Consider the following 22,767-nt stretch of genomic DNA (forward strand, 5'->3'; position numbering starts at 1 on the left):
ACACAACATTTCTTGAGTAATATAAGTGTTTATGGGGATAATTTATATATTCCAACAATTCTGATTTTCATAATGTTTGTGTCTCATTATGATTAAGTTTAATTACCTCATTTATTTTAAATAAAAACCATCAGAAAAAAATCAACAATTTGAAAAGGAGAAAATTATTTATTTCAACATGACTAAAAGGTCAGTTGGTGAATTGATTGGACCAGAACTTGACGTTTGTTATAAAACCTTTCAAATGAGACAAAAGGCAGATAACAATGAGGTGCGTGCGTGTGTGCGTGTGTGTGTGTGTGTGTGTGTGTGTGTGTGTGACTAAGATCTAGCGTGTGAGGGCACAGTTGACTCAGATAATCACTTTCCTCTGTGTGATGGCATGAAAGGTCTCTGAAGTCATTGCAGATTAATTTACAGAAACCTGCTCTTTTACCAAAAATCAAACTGTTACCTCTGGTCCATCTGTCACATGTGTGACATCAGAGATTATTATCATGTATTTCCTACTTAAAGCACCAGTTATCACTCTATTTACCCAGAAATGTCTTTTTGTTGTTGTTTTTTTGCCGCTTCACTGAGATGTTTGACCTTCACTGGTGTTTGTGCAGAGCTGAAGAAGCAGAAAGTCCCTCTGAGCTGACATTAAACTCAAGACACATAAGATGAAGAGAAGTTTCTGACATTGGTTTGAAGATGAATCATGGTCAACCTTTAATATTCTTGAGGTGGGAAACATTTGCACCTTCACCAAGTGTCTAATCTGGAGCTGATTGGACCAGGTGGACGAGATTTTAAAGAATTTGAAACCAGTTAATTGAACGAAAACGTGTAATATAATTGAAATATATGTGGCTTGAAAAGTTGAAGAGTTTTATTTTAGCTGAACAACTCATGTGATGTGATTGACTGGTAAACACACCTGGATGTTGTTTCTGCATGTTGTTTCCAACATTTAAACTCCAGCTTTTCATAACTCAAACATCTGTCCAGGTGAATTTCCTGCCCTCCGAGGGCTCTCTGGAGTTTTTCTTTTTTTTACACTGGTGAAACATGTAAAAAAAAAAAAAAAAAAAAGTCCTGTGCACACCAAACAGTTCAAAACAGGTGCGTAGGTGGGATGAGCAACAAAGAGGCAAAAAGAAAGGAAAAATGACCCTTCCTGATGAAGGCTCTCAGCCTAAACACATCGAAGCGTCTTTTATATTTGGCCCTCAATGCAATAAAGGCATTTTAATATTTTTATTCAAGATGAGTGCCTTGGTATTTTCTCTTTTTTCTAAATAACTGCACACTGTCTGAACTTGCAAAACAGATTACATTTATTGTCTGGAATCTCTCATTACAGATGGCAGGTCAATGTGTGTGTGTGTGTGTGTGTGTGGATAATAAATGAAAAGGATATTATTTGTTTTGCAAGTTGATTTACGGTGTGTCCCTACATTTTCTGCTTGTGCTCCTAAAATTTTAACTTTAAATTAAGGGCCACTGTGCCCCTAATGAAAAAAAAATGTCTGTAGCCAACTTTACAGCTGATCTGAAGCTCCGTGTTTCACATGAGCTTTTTTTTTATTATTATTATTTTTTTTAGAATAGAATAGAATAGAATAGAATAGAGTGTCGGTTTGTGCTGACATTGAGGGCACAGCAGAAGAGGCTGAGGGGCCGCTGTGTGGGGGGTAGGGCTGGTGGAGGAAGATTTTTTTAAATTTTTTATCATGAACTTGAATTGACAGTAAAACACATTTTCACCAATCACTTCACATTTCCAGGACATAGCGAATGACTCAACTAGCTGAGCTGCTGTTGTGGCCTTGGAGCAGTGGATGCTGGGTAAAAAGAGAACATCCAAAAACACAGTATAGGAAAAAGCAACAAACACGGACACTGTAAGCACATGTACTGTACGGTACGTGTCGTATGTTGAGAAACAATGTGTACTTGATGGTCTGGTGTGTGTTCCTCCTTCAGGGCTGAGCTGTAAAACACAGGAAGTTCACTTCACACCTCACTGGCTACAGTTAACAGCCTTGAAGAGCGTCATTAATGCTGCTTATCGAGGTCTCCATCTCATGACCGTGTACTCACACAGCTGTGGAGCAAAGTTTCAGCCTTTGGTTATTCTTAATTTTTGTGTGTGTGTGAACTTTCACGTCCTGCTCACTTCTTTTAACAACATGTGCTGAAGTTTAAAGGGTCAAAAATGGGTTTTTTTGTTTGTTGTTGTTGTTTTAACAAAACCTGAAGCACTTTTCTAGAAGGTTTTCAAATTTGAGGAACTGATACAGGATCAAAAGCACCAATCAAAATTAGAAAGAGAACATTGTAGAGCTTTGCCACAGGAAACCAATTTCCGCTAAACAAGTCAATGCCTCCTACTCAGGTTTTCTTGTGCGTAAATTTCCCCACCTTTAAATTTTTATCATCCCAAAGATCAGCGTTGTTCTGTAAGTCACTTGTGGCCTACAAAAGTTGAAAGATGTGGGTTTGTGTCACGGGGTTTTTGCTTTGAGGATCACAATCCTTTGGTGTCTTCATAGGTTTGCTTTGACCGACTCTCCAGTCAGCACTGAAATCATTTCCACAATGAACTTTTTTTACTGTTACATTATGGTTAGAAATAATAATAAACAAAAATCCTGTTTTGGAAATATCTGCACAATAAAACATTGATTGTGAATGTTCAAAGCAGCGCTGATGAGTCAGAGAGTTTTCGATGCACATGTCACATGTCGTGTTGAATGATTACAATCAGTTTGTATATTATTTCAAAAAGTGAAATGATGTTGGCAAAATGGAAATTTAATTCTCAACTACTTCCTGTTATTTTGTTGACTACATTCACACCTTTGCACCACTGCTTTTCTGTGATCATGAACGCCTCCTGATAATTAAAATAAATAGAACACAGTGAAAATACAGCAAGTAAACAGGTGCAATATGTTTTACATTTTTACAATTGAATAGAAATAAAAAGATCCTATAATCCACTGAACCTTGACAAATTACACTTTGTTTGAGAGAATTAAAGCTTGTGGCTACGTATGTCTGTGTAAATAGTGTCTCCAAGACAACAATTAATTGTTTTTTTTTTGAAGGGATGCACACAAAGTATGGCTTAAATTAATGCAGACTTTCTTACTGAACTCTAATAATCTCCTCCAGATCAGAGCTCAGGACTTAGTTTGAAATTGTGCAGGATTAAAATTAAATAAACTATTTATTTTGTGTTGATTTAAGGATTGTGCATCAAAAACAGGGAAAGGTGCTCCAATTGCAATCAATTGAGAGTTTTTTGTTTGTTTGTTTGTTTTTTAATGACAACATCCAGATCAAGAGGTCAGTTGCTCTGTCACCTTTTTTCCACCAACATCAGGAAACAGCGCCCTCCACTGGAGAATCACCATCAGTAACATTTCCATGTGAGCACTGGAGCAACACACACACTCATACTGAGACTGGACCAGTTCATGTTTCATTCAGTGGTCTTTCTCTTTGACGTGGGGTTTCCTCGAATACAAAACAGTGACTAAAACTTTACAGTAGAACCAGTGAAAACATGTTTTTTCTTAAATAAAAAAAAACTCTGCTAATGATGATGAGAGAAGATAATGATCTCCATGATGATGTAATCTCTGTAACAGAGTTTTATTCTGTTAAATAATGTGGAAAGTGGATGTTTTTACAGTTTGAAGAGAAGGAACTTTTTTATTATTATATGCAACACAATCAGATAGATAGATAGATAGATAGATAGATAGATAGATAGATAGATAGATAGATAGATAGATAGATAGATAGATAGATAGATAGATAGATAGATAGATAGATAGATAGATAGATGGATGGATGGATGGATGGATGGATGGATGGATGGATGGATGGTTGGTTGGTTGGTTGGTTGGTTGGTTGGGCCAAGAGGAGCGGTGTGGGGGGGCATCACACTGGCTAAATGACATTTGCTTCAAGCAGTTTTAACCTTTTAAAGTCGGCACAGAAGCTCACAGGCTATTAAAGTAATGATGACTCTGCATGTTACTGTATTATTCATACAGACTGCTGTCTCACTGTCAGAGCAGAACCACTTAAAACTGGTGCCTGACACTTTAAATTAGTCATATTTAATTTTTTTTTTCCAAGAATAACAATTCTGAGTAAACATGACACAAGCAGTGAGACCGCTGACTCAAATAATCACGTTTCTCTTCAAAGGTCACTGAAGAAAATCCCTCTGTGCTGACATTAAGTAAGTCTGACTATTTGCAGTCTTGAATTTAAAACAAGTCTTTTTTTTCATGCATCTTCCAATTGAGCCAATTAGCATTTTCATATCTTTAATTCGGAGGTGTGGGTGTAACTTTAAGAATTTTAAAGCAGTAAATTGAACTTTAATAAGCCCAAATTATGATTCAAAACACATTATTTTTATGTGTCTTTAAGATTTTTTGGGAATATTTTTCACAGCCTCAGAAAACATGAACAACTCAACAACTTGTTTTCCCAACTGCTGCTTCAGGTGAAGTTCCTGAACGTCCTCTCAGTGAACTGTGGTTTGATGACACGGCTGTATTTGAAATTTATAGGGATGGTGGTGGGGGGGTACTGTCACACACCGCCTGAGCCAAAACTACTTTAAACAAGGTGTCAGAGTGAGAATTTAAATGAAAATGTGATTCAGCAAACTGAGCGACCTCACATTTTATTCCAGGAGCGGATTCGAGCAGACAGATGAGGTGAAAATGGATTTTAAAACAAGCAGCAAAGATCAGTTCCAGCTCAGTGAGTCGTGTGTTTCAATTAGCCAGGTGCAGGGAGGGTTGGGGTGGGGTGGGGGTGTCTGTGTGTGTGTGTGTGCAGGTTTCAGATACCTATCAGTCATTCAGATGGCCCAGTCAACTGCAGAGTAATTATGTGCATTGACGACACCTCTAACCCGAGCGAGTGCCCACTCAGCCTTGTCAGATCATGACTGGTGGCTGTGGAGGCTGTTTTTATGCTAACAGCTCTGCTAAGGCTGCACTTTGGCACAATGGTGCAGTGAGCTAATGCTGTTTTGGTACACTGCAAAAACTCAAAATCTTTCCAAGAATATTTGTCTTATTTCTTGTCAAAATGTCCAATTTCTAGTCAAAACTAATGTCTTTCCACTTAAAATAAGACTCATCACCTAAAAATTAACGTGTTTTCAGATAATTTTCACTTGTTTCAAACTCATTTTCAATTGAAATAAGTAGAAGAATCTGCCAATAAAAACAAGTTTTTCTGCTTGTAATAAGGAACTTGCTCCACTATCAGATTTTTCTACTTATTTCAAGTGAAAATATGCTTGAAAGAAGTAAAAAGTGTCTAAAACCAAGCAACTTTTTATGCGATGAGTCTTATTTTAAGTAGAATTAGATTTGTTTTGACTAGAAATAAGACAAATATTCTTGGTAAGATTTTGAGTTTTTGCAGTGTACATAGTACAGCTGAGGTTGATGGGAAAGTCATAAAACAAAGAATTAAACAAATGAACCTTTTATAATCTGATGAAAAGTTATCAATATTTGAACCATGCAACAGGATACACAGACAAATCACTTTGCATCAGTTCGACAAATCTCAGTGAGTTGAAACCATAAAAGTTGCGCTCATGTGCTCAGAGACAGATGCTGTGTGCAGATATGGAGGGAGGCTCAGCTGTGTATTGAAAAAAAAAAAAAAAAAGTTGAGCAGCAATTTACACAGCAGCGCTCCATCTGAATGTCAACAGCTTCCCGGGTGTTGACATGTCAAACTGTCAGACTGTTAACACAAGGTCAAGAAGTGAGTAGGTGTGACGGGCGGTCTAACACTTAGTCTAACACTTAGTCAGATGTTTTTACTCTGTGGAGCTCGGTGACATTATGTAGGCAGGTAGTTACTGTAAAAAGAGGAAGTTGGCGTGCATCAATAGGGAAGGTGTGAATGATGTCACTTTAGGTTATAATGGGTGTTTTGTGGAGCTGTTGTGTCGTGTGCATCCCACTACTTCAATCTTCATCAGCTCGTCAGGTCTTAAACGTCTCATTAGGAAGGTCAAACTGTCATTAAGGCTTGACGGTGGGTTTCAGAGCTAATTGGTTGTTCACTCACTCAACCGCGGAGCTCACTGATGCCTACGAAGGAGGAGAAGCTATGAAAATATATCAAAGTGCTTCCAGCTTGAAATTTCCACTGTCAGTGCAAAATGACAGTTAAGAAGAAATGTGGAATTCAGAAGTTTTATTGAAGCTATATAAAACTTTTGGATGAACTGCAGGTCGGCTGGGCAGGAGGGTAAAAGCAAAAAAAAAAGAAAAAAAGAAATCCATATAGCAGGTACAGGGAGGTTTAGCTGACAGGGGAGGACTGTGCAGCACCGATGCACAAAGAGTCTGCATCCAAGAGCTGACCTCCTCATCTCAGAGGTCAGAGCAAACCAACAACTTGATAAACCAGAGAACTGTGGAGGCAGAAAACTCAAACCGATCTCTGTGGCTGCACTCACAAGAGGGACAAAAGAAAAGGAAAAACTGAACTGGAGGTGGAAATGTTGCGGTGCTTTTGGAGTTATGTTGCAGCCAGTGGGACAGAAATATTAGAAAACTGTATGTGTGTGTGTGTGCAGACAGACGACCTGCAGAGGGTGAAACTGAAAAGAAAGCGATGGTTTCTACACAGAGCAGGACAGACTTGTGAATCCAGCAGGAACCACTGAAGCTTTTGGAAAGTCCCTCACAGTCCCAACCCTCCCCTGACATGAACATGACTTATCAACTGGGTCGATCTCAAACTGGACAGACTGAAAAATGTCTCAGAGCTGCAGGAGGAGAGGGGGGTGAAAACTTATCAGTCAAATATAGAAAGACTCTCGACTGCCGCAAGAATTGTTTGCATGCTGTTATATGTGGGGTACCCAAGCTTTTGCATATAAATTGCATTTAATCTAAAATGCTGGGTAAAGTGATAAGAAACCTTTTAACTGCTTCATCATAGACTGATGTTCAGAGTTTGTAACTTGTAGGAGAAAACTCTCACTTTACACTTTATGATTTATTTGATTGCTGTAATTAAGTGATTGCTGTAATTTTGCTGTACTTGTACATTGACAATATAGGCTGATTCTGATTGCAGTTGTTGTGGACATCACTTCCCACTCTTCCCTCGCCAGCCCCCTGTGGAAATTATCCTCCTGCTGCCCATGAATGACAGGATTAATCTGGTGGGAAATCTTTAGCAAACACAAAGACAGACAACAGTGATGGGTGTAGTCCTCCACCATCAGCAGCCACAGTCATGACCAAACTCTGGGAAATCTGTCTTCAGTTTGACAAGTAAAAGCAAAGCATTTTGTACTGTGGTCTTCATGTATTTTGTATTTGGAAATCTGACATCTAACATCAGTAATGAGCAATGCGGCAGAAGTTTGTGGCTTTGGTTCTTTCCTGTCCTTTAATTTAATGTCAGTGCAGATATTTGTACAAGTGCGCCCTCCAGTGGGCCGTATGTGCAGTGTGTGCTGATAATCCTATGGTGCAGCTGGTGCAGGATACAGTGCAGCACAGACTTAAGACAGAATTACCTGGAAGTAAAGACAAATACTTTCTTAGAAGATAAATCTGTGTAATCTAAACGTTTGCTTTCGTGTTAAAGCCAGAAACTTCTGTTCTGGGAAATATCCAAGTTGTAATTTTCATGGCTCAACTGGGAAAATACAAGGAAATATATAGAGAAAATAAAACAGAGAGACAAAGTGTGGTTGAACTGTGAGTAGAGTGTATTTTATTTGCACTGATTTCATTGTGCTATACAGCTCTTATATGAAAAGTGCATAAATAAAGCTTCCTGTTACTGTTACTATAATACACATACTTTACTTGAGCCTCTGCTTTATTGTAAAGGAAATATACATTGTATTCATTGTGACCTTTGTTGAATAAACATATAACACGTTTTTTTTTAAACATGATGCAAATAAAAAGCTAACTTTATATAGATATAAAATTGAAATGTTTATTGATTTTGAATGAATTGGTGCAATCTGGTATCAAATGAGCCATTCCTTAGGCATAAATAAAATTAAATGACTAGTATAAGATAAAGGCGATTCATATAAAAACACACAAAACAACATGCAGAAATAAGTCACAATCATCCACAAGTATAAAGAAATATCTTGAAATGAAAATAAAAAAATGATACATAGTTGGCTTTTATTTTGAAATACAGTAACCCTTTCTCACTGTATGAGCTCTATAATTAAGACCTCAAATCATTTTTTTTAAACCTCACAAAAACTGAGATTTCAGATTTTTTAGAGACTAGCCTACCTCAAACATATCATGAGCCGATAACAACGAGTGTGTTTACTTCAGGTACAGCCTTCTGCTTCACTATAGAGATTGCCAAGACACGTGACCAACTGGGCGGCAACGTCATCAGAAACGCAAAGGATTGTGGGTATCTTTGGCCAATTTCCCCCGATCTACATAGCGCGCTAGACATGGACAATGTAAATAATAACAAAAGTACAATAAAAAACAGAATTAACTGGCACAATGCAGCGGGCAAAGGAAAACAACAAAGAACCATACCGCCTAAAACTAAATCCAGCCGCAAATAAACGATACGAGGACAAAATAAAGACAATCAAAGGGCTGGATCCCTATGAACATGGTGTGGTCCGCTGACATTAACCTGCTGCCCAACTTCCAGCACCCATATATATATAATTATTACACGGCTCTATTAAATGCTGCTCTGATTGGTCCAGTGCTGCGTTCTGCGGTCTGTTATTTCTGTATAACGGACCTTCGTCATGTATAACAGACCGTTGCTAGGGACGCCGCTCTGATCAGCGCAGCACAGAAAAGAGAAACTATGCAGGATATTTACCTTGTGTTTCATTTTTACCGTCATTAAACAGCGTCGGACTAATAGTGATGTTAGAGATAAATGACTTGTAACTTGTTACAAGGAGAGTGGAGGCTCCTTCCACATCGTGGCTGGAAACCAAACCTGCTGATCAGAGCCTCTGACCCGGTGTCACAGCTCTCCTCTCGTCTCGGTGGCACCGCGGCTCCGCGACACAAACGCACCCCGTAAACAGTAAAGTTAATCTCTTGTTTATGACAGATACGACTACACACAATACACACATCTTAACACGTGTATGGTAATCTATCGATCCACTGATTGATTATCAAAGGCTTCACATGCACGAACGGGAGGAGGCTCGGCAAAACAGCGGAAGTGACCAGATTCGCTAAATGCAATTTTAAATCGATGAAAGTCGTATTTTGATCAACATTATGTTTCAAATTAATTATTTCACTCGTAAACCGTGTAATAAGCGGGATAATGTACAGTTGGTCGGTTGTTATGGAGAAATAAACCCCTTCATGTTGAATGAAACCGGGTTCCATACAACCTGTCGGGGTTTATTTCTCCATAACAACCTCCGAACTATACATTATCCCTTACTTATATGGTACTAAATGTAACTTTTTGCCCTGTCTATCGTGCGAACGACTGTTGCAGTTCACAACACAGCAGGTTGATGGCATCTTCAAACCAGAGCAGTAGATATTTGAAACTAGCGTTCTTGCCTCCACAAATTCAAAGTCTGGCGCGTTTGTTTGTGCCAAAGTTTCCCACAATGCTTTGCGTTCCCCGCCGGGAATACGTCATGATGACGACACGCTGGCAATCTCTATAGTATTGGCAGAGCCCAGTCTCTGGTATTGGTGCTTTGACCTGTGGGTATTGATCCGATTCTCACCGGTGGACAGTAGCTACTGCTACTGAGCACCAGGTCTAAAGATGGTTTGGCAGCAGCTTTTTTTGATCTGATTGGCCCGCCCTCGCACGTTGTGGGCGGGGTTTATTTTGGGCAGCAGCAGCAGGCTCTGCTCGTGCGCGAGGTATGAAGCCACAGTGACAGCATGGGCTCGCGCTGCTGCTCCCGGAGTCACGAACGACTGGATACAACAAGTGGGGAGGAGCGGAGGGGGCAACTTTTAAAACTTACTGCTCAACAGACTCGATAAGTATTTTTTTTTTATCGATATCGATCAGTTTGGGCAAACGTCGTGACTTTTTTTTTGCTTGTTTTACCCGGGGTTAGATAGTTATTGGCGGTAGTGGGAGAAAAATAATGAAGCCACAGGTGTGTTGACAGGTTAATTAACAGCTTTTACGTCTTTGTTTTGACGGCGCGGCTTTTCATGGAGTTGTCTCAGCTCAGGACAGGAGCTGCTGATAGATAATCAATCAATTACCCAGACAAGATGGAGAAGGAGGAGAAGGAGAAGATGAAGAACCAGAGCCGCTGTTGTTTGGCTTCTGGAAGCGGAGAAAGTTTGTCGTCGTCGTCGTCAGGTTCAGACACCTTGTCCGAAAGTGAAGAAATTACGGCCGTGCTGCGCGTTCACGTCTCGGACTCTGGAAGTGTGAACTGCAACCCCGAGGAGACCACAGCAGAAGAAGATGAAGAAGAAGATGAAAAGGTAAACACAAGCACACACAAACCACATTTGAGGGATGCAAATGCAAACAAAGGCAGGGAGTTAATATGATGCATGCCATTAGTCCATGTAAACTCATTTAATATTTGGCCCCTGCTGTCAAAGAGTAAATTTACAAACAACCACCTGTAACCAGCTCAGCTCCTGTTTGGTGGTTTACGTCACAGAGTCAGTGAGCAGCTCAACAGGCTGACTTTGCTATAATCCACCTTTGACTCCCATTTACAAGCCATAATAATCAGCCTGTCACTGCACTGTGTGTGTTTTTGTTCTGACTCTGATGAGTCCAGTCTGGATGGAGCCTCATATTTCAAGTGCTTAGGCTACATGAAATTTATTGCCTCCTCACACCGTGTTATACCGTCACATTTCAGACTCCTCCAACCACTTGGATGGGAAAATGTCTTATCAGATGCACTTAAATCAAAAACTTTTAACCTCTCTCCCAAGTTGCTCATTTTGTTTCCTAATCCAAACAAACATGGTGGCTGAACATCTTTGCTGAAGTTTTTTCACAGCCAGAACCCCCCGACCAACCAATCCTGATATCCACTATATGAGATGCAAAAACAGCCTAACATTAAAGTTTAATAAATGCATCTATAAATGCAGGTTTGCCTGTCACAGTTCATTATTTAGACTGCCAGCCAAGTGTATACTGATTGTTTTCAAGTGTTTTACAAAGTAGCTGTGCCATCCCTTCTTAGTGCTAACCTACATTTGGGAATAGAGTAGCAACACGAAAAACAACTTTTTATTAGTCTCTGAGGATTCTGAAAATGCTGTCAAATTGATGTTTAGTGTTGCTAAGTTAGTTTTGCCGTATCAGGATATTGATACTTGGCTCTGACAGTAATGTAATGTAATGTAATCCAACACTAGCCCCCTAATCCACAGCAGCAGCCAGACTGCAGTCATGTTGGAGAAGGATGCATTTGTGGTGTTTACTCAGGAAACAGATGTGAAAAATGAGGAAGACAAAAAATGTCATGTCTCAGCCTTTTTTTTCTTTTAAAACTGGATGCTTTTTTCTGCACACTGGTTCGACTGGCTTGGATGTGTAGCGTAGAGAGCAGCCAGCCAGCCAGCCAGCTTGATGCGGTATGATGGGTGTGTTTTGAGTTTTCCAAACATTTGCCAGATCCATAAACCTTTTCATCACACAGGATGACTCCAGGCTGTAGGTGTGGCCGGCTGCCTGTCATCCTCTTTGATGATATCCAATATAAGCGATGGGAAAATACTGAAAGTTGTGCAACGTTATCCATCCTTTAATCCACACTTTTTGACTCATGATATCTCAGATGCAATGCACAAAAGGTATAGGGCAGCAATACAGCGGTAGTTGCTGCTTTTTTTTCCTGCACGATCTGAATAATTCCCCTGTCATACACTGACTTTTGAGGGATTTGTAAGAGTGGAAGAAAACCATTTTATTACAGCTCGTTCCTCTCTCCATGCTGTGTTTAAATCTGTATTTGTAAACAGATTCTCCTCTCATCCCTTGGAACATGCTCCCTGGGTGGTGTCATGTTTGCTAACAGCGGCGCTTTACTAATTTGGCTTGGCAGCAACAGTTTGATAATCCATTAGCTCAATGGTGCTGAGACACAGAGGACGGCTCGGGACTGAGTCTGATCTCTGATTTAATTTTCTCTCAGACTGAGCTACACTGTGATATTGATATGTATGTAGGCCTATTATACAAAGCAGATATATAATGTGATTTGGGTGTATTTTGATATTATATAAGTTGACAGTAGTTTTTTAAAACATGCCGCCTGCTCTTCTTTTGAACCAGTGTATAGGATAAACCCTGTGGCCTTTCCTCCTCGTCTCTTTTTGAAATGTCAGTTTGGCGTTCATTTAAAACCGGTGGCCTCTTTCTCTTAACGCTGCTCTACAGAGGAGATGTAATTTGAAACGTTGCGCTGAACTAAATAGACGCCACGCCACGGCAGCGCCACAAAGCAGGCTGACAGGATGACCTGTCAGCGCTGCAGGGGTATTACAGTAAGGGTTAATCAGGGAGCTCTGACCTTTGACTTTGCTGACGTAGAGTTTAAACGTGGAAAGTCTTCAGAGAACTTGGGTGACATCATGTTGAAGCCGGGCTTGCTTACCACTCTGTTTCCACACCAGCCTTGGCTCTCTGCAGTGTTTCTAAATAGTGCACGACTTTCTATGGAGCTTAATCCAAACAATTTTTTTTTTTACGCCTATCCTCACAAAATCTCACAAAATGCACCTTTGTCCATCGCAGACATCTAAATCAGTCCAGTGTTGTGGGCAGTGACCAAAAACATTATCTACTGTACAGTCCGGACCAGATTATCCCACACATAATCCTTTCTTTCATGATGCAAAAGATATAACAACAATAGACTGAAATAGGGAGCAGAGTCCACATTTATTTTGGCCCAACATGTAATTACAAGTTAGAGATCAGGAGAATCTGCAGCACTTGATCCTGTTTATTATCGATAGAGATAATTATATGTTTTCAATTTCATATCACATGTCACTCGGTCTGTTCTGCAGGCTGCCAGTGAAGCATGGAGAAAGGCATTGTGCTTGTTGTCAACGTTACAATTTCACAATATTTTGTTGGAGCAACAGTCCAACATTTATTTTGTCATACATGTGACAAAAACAAGCTGAAATTCAAATTTTTGTGAAGCTGGAATGAGCAAATATTTGATGTTTTTGACTGAAATGATGAAAAATAGTTGAATAGTTGAATCATTTGCCAGTTGCACATCTAGTCTGGTTATTTAAAGCCAAGTTTAAGGATTTACTTGAATATCTATGTAAACTTTAGGAAAAATATATACAAACAGTTGTAGATTTCAGGTAATAACCAGCATGCAGACAAGTAAAGCCTGTCACTGCATTATGCCTTTTTTGTTCTGACTTTGATGAGTCCAGTCCAGGATGGAGCCTCATGTTTCTAATGCTTACATGAAATCTATTGCCTCACCCCCTGTTATAGCTGCCATCACATTTCAGGCTCCTCCAACCACTGGATGGGAAAATATCTTATCAGATGCACTTACATCAAAAAACCTTTAACCTCTTTCCCAAGTTGCTCATTTGTTTCCTAATCCAAACAAACATGGTGGCTGAACATCTTTGCTGAAATCTTTTCACAGCCAGAACCTCCTCCTCCTCCTCCTTATATCCACTCAGTGTGATGCAGAAGTAACATAAAAGTTTAATAAATGCATCTATAAATGCAGGTCTGCCTATTACAGTTCATTATTTTATGCAAACAGTTGTAGATTTCAGGTGATGCTCATGTCCAACACAGTGGGATGGACACACTGTTCGCCAGGCTACATGATCTGTCAGTGTGTGAATCATTTCTTCCTTTATCTTTCATACTTCTGTATCTTCTCATAGTCATAAATCTCCTGCTCTGTACTTCAACATTGCGATATCAGAGTGCAAAGATTACCAGTTGTGTTTGCAGCCTAATCCCGCCCTTTCCTATTTTCTTGTATTTACATTTTGTTGTTGCGGTAACAAATGCGTTTCCCACAGAGAGTCGATTAAAGATCAGATTATCCGGCTGGTTTTTACAGCTTTAAATGTCAGAGATGTACGGCATTAGAAAGCTGTAGCATATAATATTCCCACTGACCCAGCAGGATCACTTGCAGTGGGTTCGGTCATTTTGGCGTTTAAATCACTGAACATCTTGCAACAAAAGAAAAACGGGCAGATTATATTATTATTCTCCAAAGAGAATCACCTTTTCCTGTTCTTCCCCCACGCTGGGCTCACTCCTTCAGCCTTGGCAGAGACTTTCAGATGTTGGTGTAGTGGTTTTCTTGGCAGTTAGTGGATTATCTTCAGCACACACAGTCCCGAGCAGCAATATAAACTGAATGACTTCCTCAGTGCTGGGGAAAAGATCCAAAATGTGTTGTCATGCACTGCACTAGCTTCCCCATTAGAGAGAGCTCACTTGTGGTGGTGCCTGTTTTTGGAATAATAACGTGTCAAATCGTAATGTGAAAAGAATTAGCTCCCCTTCATTTCATGCTGCACTTCAGTGAGTTTTCAGCTTCTTCTTCTTCAGGTGTCTGGCCTGTTCTTTGTTCTCTCTTAAAACCTGTCATATGTCTGAGCAGCAGCACATCACCTGCTCAGGAGGCAGAAAAAGATCAGAAATTAAAATAATGGAACATTTAGCAGCTCAAAAGATCAAAAACCAAAACAGAAAGTAAAGTTGGTGTTAGTTTTAAATTCACTGTGTGGCAGCCAGGTAACATGACTCCAAATGGAATAGGTGATAACGCTGCTTTGTAACTGACCAATGTGTAAATAAAGTGTTTGCCAACAGGTTCACCATATCAGCTTAGAAGGTGGTGGTGATATTTCAACCTTGAAAAAGAAGCTGTCAACACTGACGTCTGTATTAAAAAACACATTTTGGGGCAGGTACCATGTTTTATCCATCACATTTTATTGTCCAATAAATTTCCTTGTAAGCCCTTACCCCACCCCCCACTCCCTGTCCGTTATTCCCCTCCATTGGCACTGGATTTATTACACCGACTCTCCATCCATTCATCTGTCAGCCAACTGGCAGCTGTTGTCACCCCTGTGTTTACCTCTATGTGTGTGTGTGTTATTACTCTGAATGGCCGAGTATACAGAGCAGTCAAATCATTTACAGCACGACCGCACCGGCCAAATGACAAATGACTTCCCTATAAGCAAAATCAATAATGTTAGATGGCTGTAAAAAGGGGAAAATAAAAACCAAACGTCCTTCATGCAAACAGTAGATTGAAGGACCAGTATCTTTCTCAGCACCTACCTGTGGAGCCGTTGGGTTAAAGCAGCAGACACTCTGCGTAATGAGTTAGTTCAACGAGGACTAACCATGTATGACACTCGGCTGCAGGCTGCATTAAAAAACAACTGGAGGAGCTTTTGTTGAATCGGTGCTGCTCTGTTTAGATTAGGAGAACACTCATTTGTCTCAGGAGACACGACAACGTGGTTGTTCGGTTCGAGCTCCGTCTACGTTTCTTCTTGGTTTGTTTTAAAATGTCAGCGTGATGAGAAGAGTGTGTTTTCTTTTTACCAGCGCAGTAACTCATTCGTTATCTCATTATAGTTTGATATTGTATTAAATCATTTAAACGTCTTGTTGAATTTCCACTTCACTGCTGTGTTATGGTATTGATAACAGTAATGGATCGGAAAATACTGTACTACATATCCCAAATTCTCACTTTATTAGAAACACCTCACTAAAACTACTACAACAACTATTCAACAGAACTGCAGTAAATCCTCCCTAACAAGGGTTAAAGTGTTCAGCAAGTCAGTTTTACTTCGTCCCAGAGTGCCTGAACATTGTAAACATCGACTTGGGTTAAACGTGGCCACTGATCCTGGTTGTGTTTGTTCATCTTATGTAATGGATCGACTCAAAAAACACACACTGGATGTTGTTATTTACATACTGATGAAGATTTAACAAACAGGACATTTAAAGTTTCTGCAAGTTCTTTATAGCGAGTGATGGAAAAGTCTGGAAATCCACATTCACGGCTTCATGAACTGAGTTCGTCCTCTGGAAAATTTTATTAAGAGGTGTGTTGATGATGCTCTCTGTGGCACCTAAACTTGGCAAGAGGAGACAAGTAAAGGTTTATACCCTCAAGCCGACTGCTTAGTGCTTACTATTCACAGTGCAGTGTGAGAAAGCACTGACTCAGCTTGTAAATGGTGATATCACTGCTGTTGTGTCTGTTTGGCTAATAATGTTTGGAGGCAATGGAAAAGTAAATGTTAACTTGATTCGACTCGAGGCTACAGATTTTTTTTTTCTAAATTATCCAATTTCTCTTGTGAGTTTCTAATTAATTCCTAATGTGAAGCGATCAAGGCTGTATCTCCTCCCCACCATCCGTCTCAATCTGACTTAATCCTTCGCTGGCAAATTGGTTTCAGTCTGTCAGGGCCCGTTCTGTGAAGTTGGAAAGGCAACTGTCTGTCACGCGCCGCATTAGTGCTTGCATAGCGTATCAATATTTGCTTCTGTTTTGACAATGTTTAACCCGGCGCAGCGGTCTAAACCCTGTGGTGTGCCCCCTAAATAAGCAGCCGTGTATTTAAGCAGGCAGCCAGGCCGGGGTGATTAGAGGGACAACCAGTGTCAGTGTATTCTCCCGAGCTAAGAGGATTAACACAATCTGGTTAAGACCCTTTTCACTCCTACAGTGGACTGCGTCTTTCCAGGATCCATCTTTGATTTTTGACTCCTCTCTCTCTTTTGTACGAGTTCACATCAGCGTTTAAACCAACCCCGTCTGTGATCACTGAGTTTTCAGAGTGATACAGGAGATCGTTGGCACCTCTTCAGCAAAAATGTCTCTCGGGAGGAATTTACCTGTCTGTCACTGCACATCATCGGAAGGAAGCAAGGTAAGACAGCTGAGACCTCTGATTGGACGGACAAACAGGGTAAAGCTCTACAGTAGTTCTTGTAATGTGTTTTCTGGACATTGTCGCCTTTAATGAAAGTGGGAATTCACCACAGCACTGTTGCATTTAGTTTTAACAAAGTGCAGACACGTAGCTGCTGTTGACGGTTTGTTTCAGGAGCTTTGCAGAATCAGAAGCAGATAATCAATCCCAGTGGTCGAGCCGTTACACAACTCCTCAGAGATTTGTTCTGCTCACATTTTTTTTTCCTTTTACTTGACTTCATGTAATTTTTGTTTTTCATGGCAAATTTCCCAGATCCTGTGTCGCCCCCCTCGGCCTGGGACCCGCCGTCACTGCATCGCGTTTTTTTGCGGCATATTTCACATTCTGATTCATTAAAGCCATTCGACTTAAATGCAGAGAAAATATGATTTTCCAGGTTGCACAAGTGATGCATGTTTTGTAAAATTCTTCTCAGTGCTGGAGTTGATAAATCTCATCATGTTGACTGGTCTGGTGTGAAACTGGAGGAGGAACGGACCAGTGTCAACACAGGAAGCTGAATTCCCCCGGGAGAGCACACAGAGTTCAAATACTCAGATTCTTCCTCAGATAATGTGAAGACGGTGACGATTGTGTCAGAAATTAAGCGTGCATCAGCTGACCGAAATGCAGAAGAGCAATTCAGAGTCCAACCAGTGAAGTGCTAGTGAAGTAAACACCAAGATCCTCAGAGTATAAGAGAGCGAGAGAGAGAGAGAGGTGCAGGACCGGCAGGAATTCGGGGAGAGTTGAACAAGACAGATGTTGGGTGACGAGGTCGTTTGCTCTAATGCAGCTCACCCTGAGAAAAGTTGTTCTCTGTGTCAAGAGTTCACCGGGAAGAGTTTACAAAGACGTAAGCTTTGCATGAAATGGCCTCAGCTTTTTATAATCACACACACAAGTGTTTGTTTCTGGAGGTTTGTACGCTGATAATGTGGAAAGAGGAAAACATGTCTTGTTTAGAAGCTGCAGAAAACAAACCCTTCTCTATCTCTCTATCATACATGTCTTCAAACAGCTGACAGCTTGCGAAACCCCTCCCCCAGATGACAACTTTGTCCAATTGCACGGCAGGTTTTGGACGCTGAATCAGTGGTGCAACTACTTGACTTTGCCAAAAACACAAAAGCAAAAGTGTAAACAGTTGATTAAAAACTGTTTGTCTGCTTTTAATGGAAGCTGCAGATGTTAGAATAGTAACAGAGCTTTATTTCCAAACTTTCATTAATTTATGAGGTTACTGGGTTGTGGTTGAAAGTGTCCCGGTCGTTATAGCTCATTCTGTGTGGAGACTAGAGCAGCTCTGGTCCCAGTCCGCCTATTAAGAGCTTGTCCTGGTTTTTTTTTATTGGATTTGGGGGAAATTTACACTCCAGCACCTCTGGCTCAAAGTCGGTTAGTTTCACCCTAAAAGCCCTTTCTCTCGTCATGTTTAAAAGTAAACACACACGCAGTTTGAAAAAACACAAACAAGACCGGTCTTGGTCTCAATACAGGCCTTGGGACCACATTTTCAAGGTCTTGGTCTCGGTCTCGGTGAACTCCAGGTTTTTTTCTCAAGATAAGTCAAGACCACAGGTGCAGGGACATCGTTTTTCTTTTAATCTCAAATGTCAAATGTCACTCGCTCACTTAAAATTGTTCCATAAAGTGTAACCATCTGAAAAACCAGTGTCAAAAGTGTGAAATACTTTAGCAGGTTCTGTGCTGTGTTATTCTGTTCAATCCAAATGTATGGTTTAGATTGTATATAAAATCATCTTTTCTTTTAAGCTGAGGAATAATGTAAATATCAAGCCACTGATTATTATGAGTATTGCTACTGAATACAGTGATGGTCTTGAAAATGGTCTCACATTTGTTTGGTCTTGGTTTTGGACTTGGTCTCAGGTCAGGTGGTCTTGACCACAGCACTAGTCAGCAGTATAGAAAACTAATTTGAAAAGCTGAAGTTGAATTGTCAGGTTGGTTGATGACATTTCCTTTTGGTACATGGTAAAATACCAGCCTTGAGGAAGTGAGGTTATGTAACAGGCTGCGCTCTGCTGTCAGCAATGCTCATTTAAACCTACAGTAGCAAGAGGAGAAGCTGCAGATTTCAGCTTTTAAAACTGTATTTTGTCTGGTTGGTGATATTCAAGCCAGATTCATGTTATACATTTCCCTACCAATGCTCATGAAAAGTGCGACTTGCTCATGTAGCGCCTGTAGCATGTGATGGAGAAACAATGTGGTAACAAAGGTTAGCAGTAATGCCTTTTGATGTATGGGGTCTCCCTTCCTGTTTAACTGTGAACGTGGACTCATGATGGTGTCTTAGCAACCGGTGATAGACACCGATAACAATTTGTTCTCTCTTGTTAAAAGGTTCCTTTCATCCGTCTCCAGTGAAGTGCTAAACAACACTTGAACACACACACTCTTCAAATGAGATGAATGTGCAGGGGTGTGAATAATACACATTTTGCCCACTCTCCCCCCTTTTCTTGTACATTTATTCTTTTTTATTATAATGGAAATTATGACTCAATCCACTTCATCTTTTGTAATGCAGAGAGAAGTATAGCTATAATATGTTTAATATGCTGTTGACAAAAGCAGGAAGAAAAACACTGAAATGAGTGTTTATGTTGCTGGTGTTGTTTTCCTAGCCGAGGCTGCAGCTCCAGCAGCAGAAACCACATGAAGTATGTGGAGACCACAGACGATCCGAGTATTTATTACTTGTTGTGACCCTGGGAACAGTTTCCCTCACTCTCTCATTCTTGCATTTGCCTGTGTAGTAGGATATACAGCTCTTCCTGCTGCTCTGTGTTTGTTTGGGTTGTGTGTTTGTGGTTGTGTACATGTGCTTAGTGCTGCATAGTGGTTTAGCAAAAGGAAAAAAAAAGGGTGGGGGGTGGGGGGGTTCATTTCTACCCCCATCTCCAGCACCGTCAGTCTTTTGTTGCCTTGGCTGGTAAAGGTCGACAGCAGGAGCTCAAACTGTGCAGGAACCACTTCTTTTTCCTCTGTGCAGCGTTATTGGTTTGGTGACTCTTTGGCATCCACCCGATACTGTATTAACTTTAATTTGTGTTCATTTCTTTGTTTTTCTGGGCTTTTTCCTGCACATTTCCTGACTTGATTCACTTTTTCTCTTTTACTTTTTCTTGTTTACTCTGATTCTTTAATACAATAACAGCTTGTAGTTGCATATTTGCAACATTTGATGGTTCGCTTGGAGCCTGAAGAAGCTGCTGTAATCACATTTTTATAACAATGTGTCAAATAACAGTGTGTAAGGTGTCACTGACTGTTGTATTATTTATTACTTGACACAGTTAACGCCTCGGTGGTGAACACATGGGATCTTATAGGAGAAATATTGTTATTTCTTATAGAGACCAAAAACACAGCTGAAAGACCATGAGCACGACTTCAAAGTACCAATAATGTTGCTGTATAACTTTAAGGTGTGTTAACGGATGTCGTGGTGTTTGTAGACCACAAGGGCATCAGGATATCAGAGTGTACAATCTCTAATACTCACTCAGGGTTGTTGTGTGAAAAGCAAACTCTACCATAGAAATGATGTTGGCGTGACAACAGATACACCTGTTTCTGTCACACACGATGTGTTCAGGTGTAGCCCAGTTTCTTCGGTTGATAAACACGACCGACTTTGCGTGTTGTGCCGTCCATCGCCTTTGTTTCACTTGTTTGCCGTCTTGCTCTTTGCTTTGACAACAGAGGACTGTTGGTACTGTCCACTGTGTGTGAAGCTGAGGGTGGATGGTGGATGGAGGAGGAGGAGGAGGAGGAGGGAGGGGCCGCTCAGGTTTGATCTTGCTCACAGGAGCTGTGCTTGCAGGGAGAGAGGAATGGTGGTAGGTGAAAGGGCAACGGCTGCTGCCAAAACTGCAGCGTGCGTGCGCTACCTGCCGTGCACGCCGCAGAGCAGGCTGGGATCGGCTCTCTGCAGTGTTTTCTAATGTAACCTAGTAGGTATTTAAAAAGCCTTAACACCCACTGTTAAAGCCAATGAATGCAGTGGTTGGTTCTGCACCGTCTCATAAGTGCACTAAATTTTTGCAGCACATCAACAAGATGATCATTCTTTATGCTCTGATATGATAACAATGTCCAAGCTGAGCTGAGGAAAAATCAGATGAGACTCTGACCAGCTTTGGCAGCTCTCCAGTTTCCACAGGCTCACATTTCTGCTTTGTGCATCAGGAGGACGAAGGCAAAAGGTTGCAATCACTAAAAAGCTTATGCAGAATTGTGTTGACTTCAGATTGTGCTGCATGCTTCTTTAAAATATTTAACATTATTGTGTCACATGCTCATCGAGCGGCCCAGTTTCTATTTGAAAATATCGATCATTTGATCTAATCTAATGCTTGTGTTGTCAAGTGAGAGAAGTGTCAGACTAGAAAACATTTGCACGCCTCCAAACTTCAGACATTGAACTCAGCGTGCAGATACAAGAGATAGCTGATAGCTGATTATCTGACTTCCTTTTTACGAGTTGAAAGTGCCAGAAATAGTTACAATGATCTGATCTTCCTGCATAACAACCAATAGAGTCACATCAGAAGCAGCACAACACAACACAGCATTGCCTCGCTTGCTCCATGTGATTGTTACTTGTGTGCAATAATGAAAATACTGATTATATCTGTAGAAACCTTTAAACATGGCAGCCTACAGTCATTTTTGAACCTCCATTAGGTCTCAGCGCTTGCACCATGTGTCGTTCTGCTCCACGCTGTGCAGGGGTTAAGGTCGTACTGACCTGTCCTCCTGACTAAGTTTGTTTGTAACCAGATGCCATGGCCGGATGATGTGGGAGTTTCACAGCAGCATAACTCTTAAGCTGCTTATAGAGGCATCGCTGAGTTATTATGTGTCTGCTTTAAATTGCATAACTGTATTTGATTGTGATTAATCTTAATATATCTGCCTTTAAAACACCTGGAGACGGTTTCTCCAGCTGTTTGTGTGGGGATTTACAGTGTACACACATTATAACACCACTCAAAGTAGCTGTGATGTAGACATTAATATTTATATACACAAACTGGCAGGTGTGCAGCTAACTGAACTCATAGTGCATGACCCGTTCAGACTGAAAAGTAAAATTGTGGCTGCATGGATGTTTTAATTTTTGCAGGTTGTGATGCATCATGCTACAGAGACTTTTCTGATCACATAGTTCCTTCTGAAATCTGAACCAGTTGAGGCATTTCTTAAGTTTTTAGTGATGCAACCTTCCTTTCTTAGTACTTTCTTTGGTTTTAATAAGAATTAAAGAAATAAAAATAAAGATACAAGTTTAGCAATAGATCCATGTGTGAAGTGGAAGGACATGACTGAACGTCTGCTGGTTGGTGCCATTACAGGAAATTGCAAAACAGATTAGGCTTTTGCACAACATGACAGTCACTTCACTCAGGAGAAAATGAATCAATTATCCTGTAGTCATAGGGCTGCACCCCTGGTTTGAAAAAAAAGAAGATGGGAGTTTGTCTATTCTGCTTTATGGATTAGGTGTGTATGTAAGGAAAACTGAGATTCAAAGATAATTTGAAACAAAACCACAGATCTCAGTCTTTGGCTCAACATTAGGTGGTGGGTGTGTGTTGGTGCTTGTGATTTGAAGGCAGGCTGCACTTCTGTTGTGCGGTGACTTCATTGTTATCTTATTAATGTGCAAAGAGGGGTTTAAATTGATGTTTTTATTGTCTTATAATAAATAAAA

The 22,767-nt window shown here is 40.5% G+C and overlaps 1 protein-coding gene across 8 annotated transcripts in view; it reads left to right on the forward strand.

The window, feature by feature from the left end:
* The first annotated feature begins 10,050 nt into the window (after positions 1-10,050).
* mast4 (microtubule associated serine/threonine kinase family member 4) overlaps positions 10,051-22,767 on the forward strand; it is a 91,301-nt gene continuing 78,584 nt past the window's right edge. For 6 of the 8 annotated variants that reach the window (XM_085792897.1, XM_085792899.1, XM_085792900.1 and 3 more), the window contains exon 1: positions 10,051-10,508. In XM_085792897.1, coding sequence (XP_085649023.1) covers positions 10,290-10,508 — 219 coding nt within the window. In that variant the 5' untranslated portion in view covers positions 10,051-10,289. Of the gene's footprint in view, positions 10,509-16,691; positions 16,974-22,767 lie in introns of those variants that run through there. The other 2 variants (XM_085792901.1, XM_085792904.1) reach the window with 2 other exon arrangements.

The sequence above is a fragment of the Trachurus japonicus genome, chromosome 12 (genome assembly GCF_045865225.1).
Source record: "Trachurus japonicus isolate A0001 chromosome 12, Traja_1.0".
In the NCBI taxonomy this organism is placed as follows: domain Eukaryota; kingdom Metazoa; phylum Chordata; class Actinopteri; order Carangiformes; family Carangidae; genus Trachurus; species Trachurus japonicus.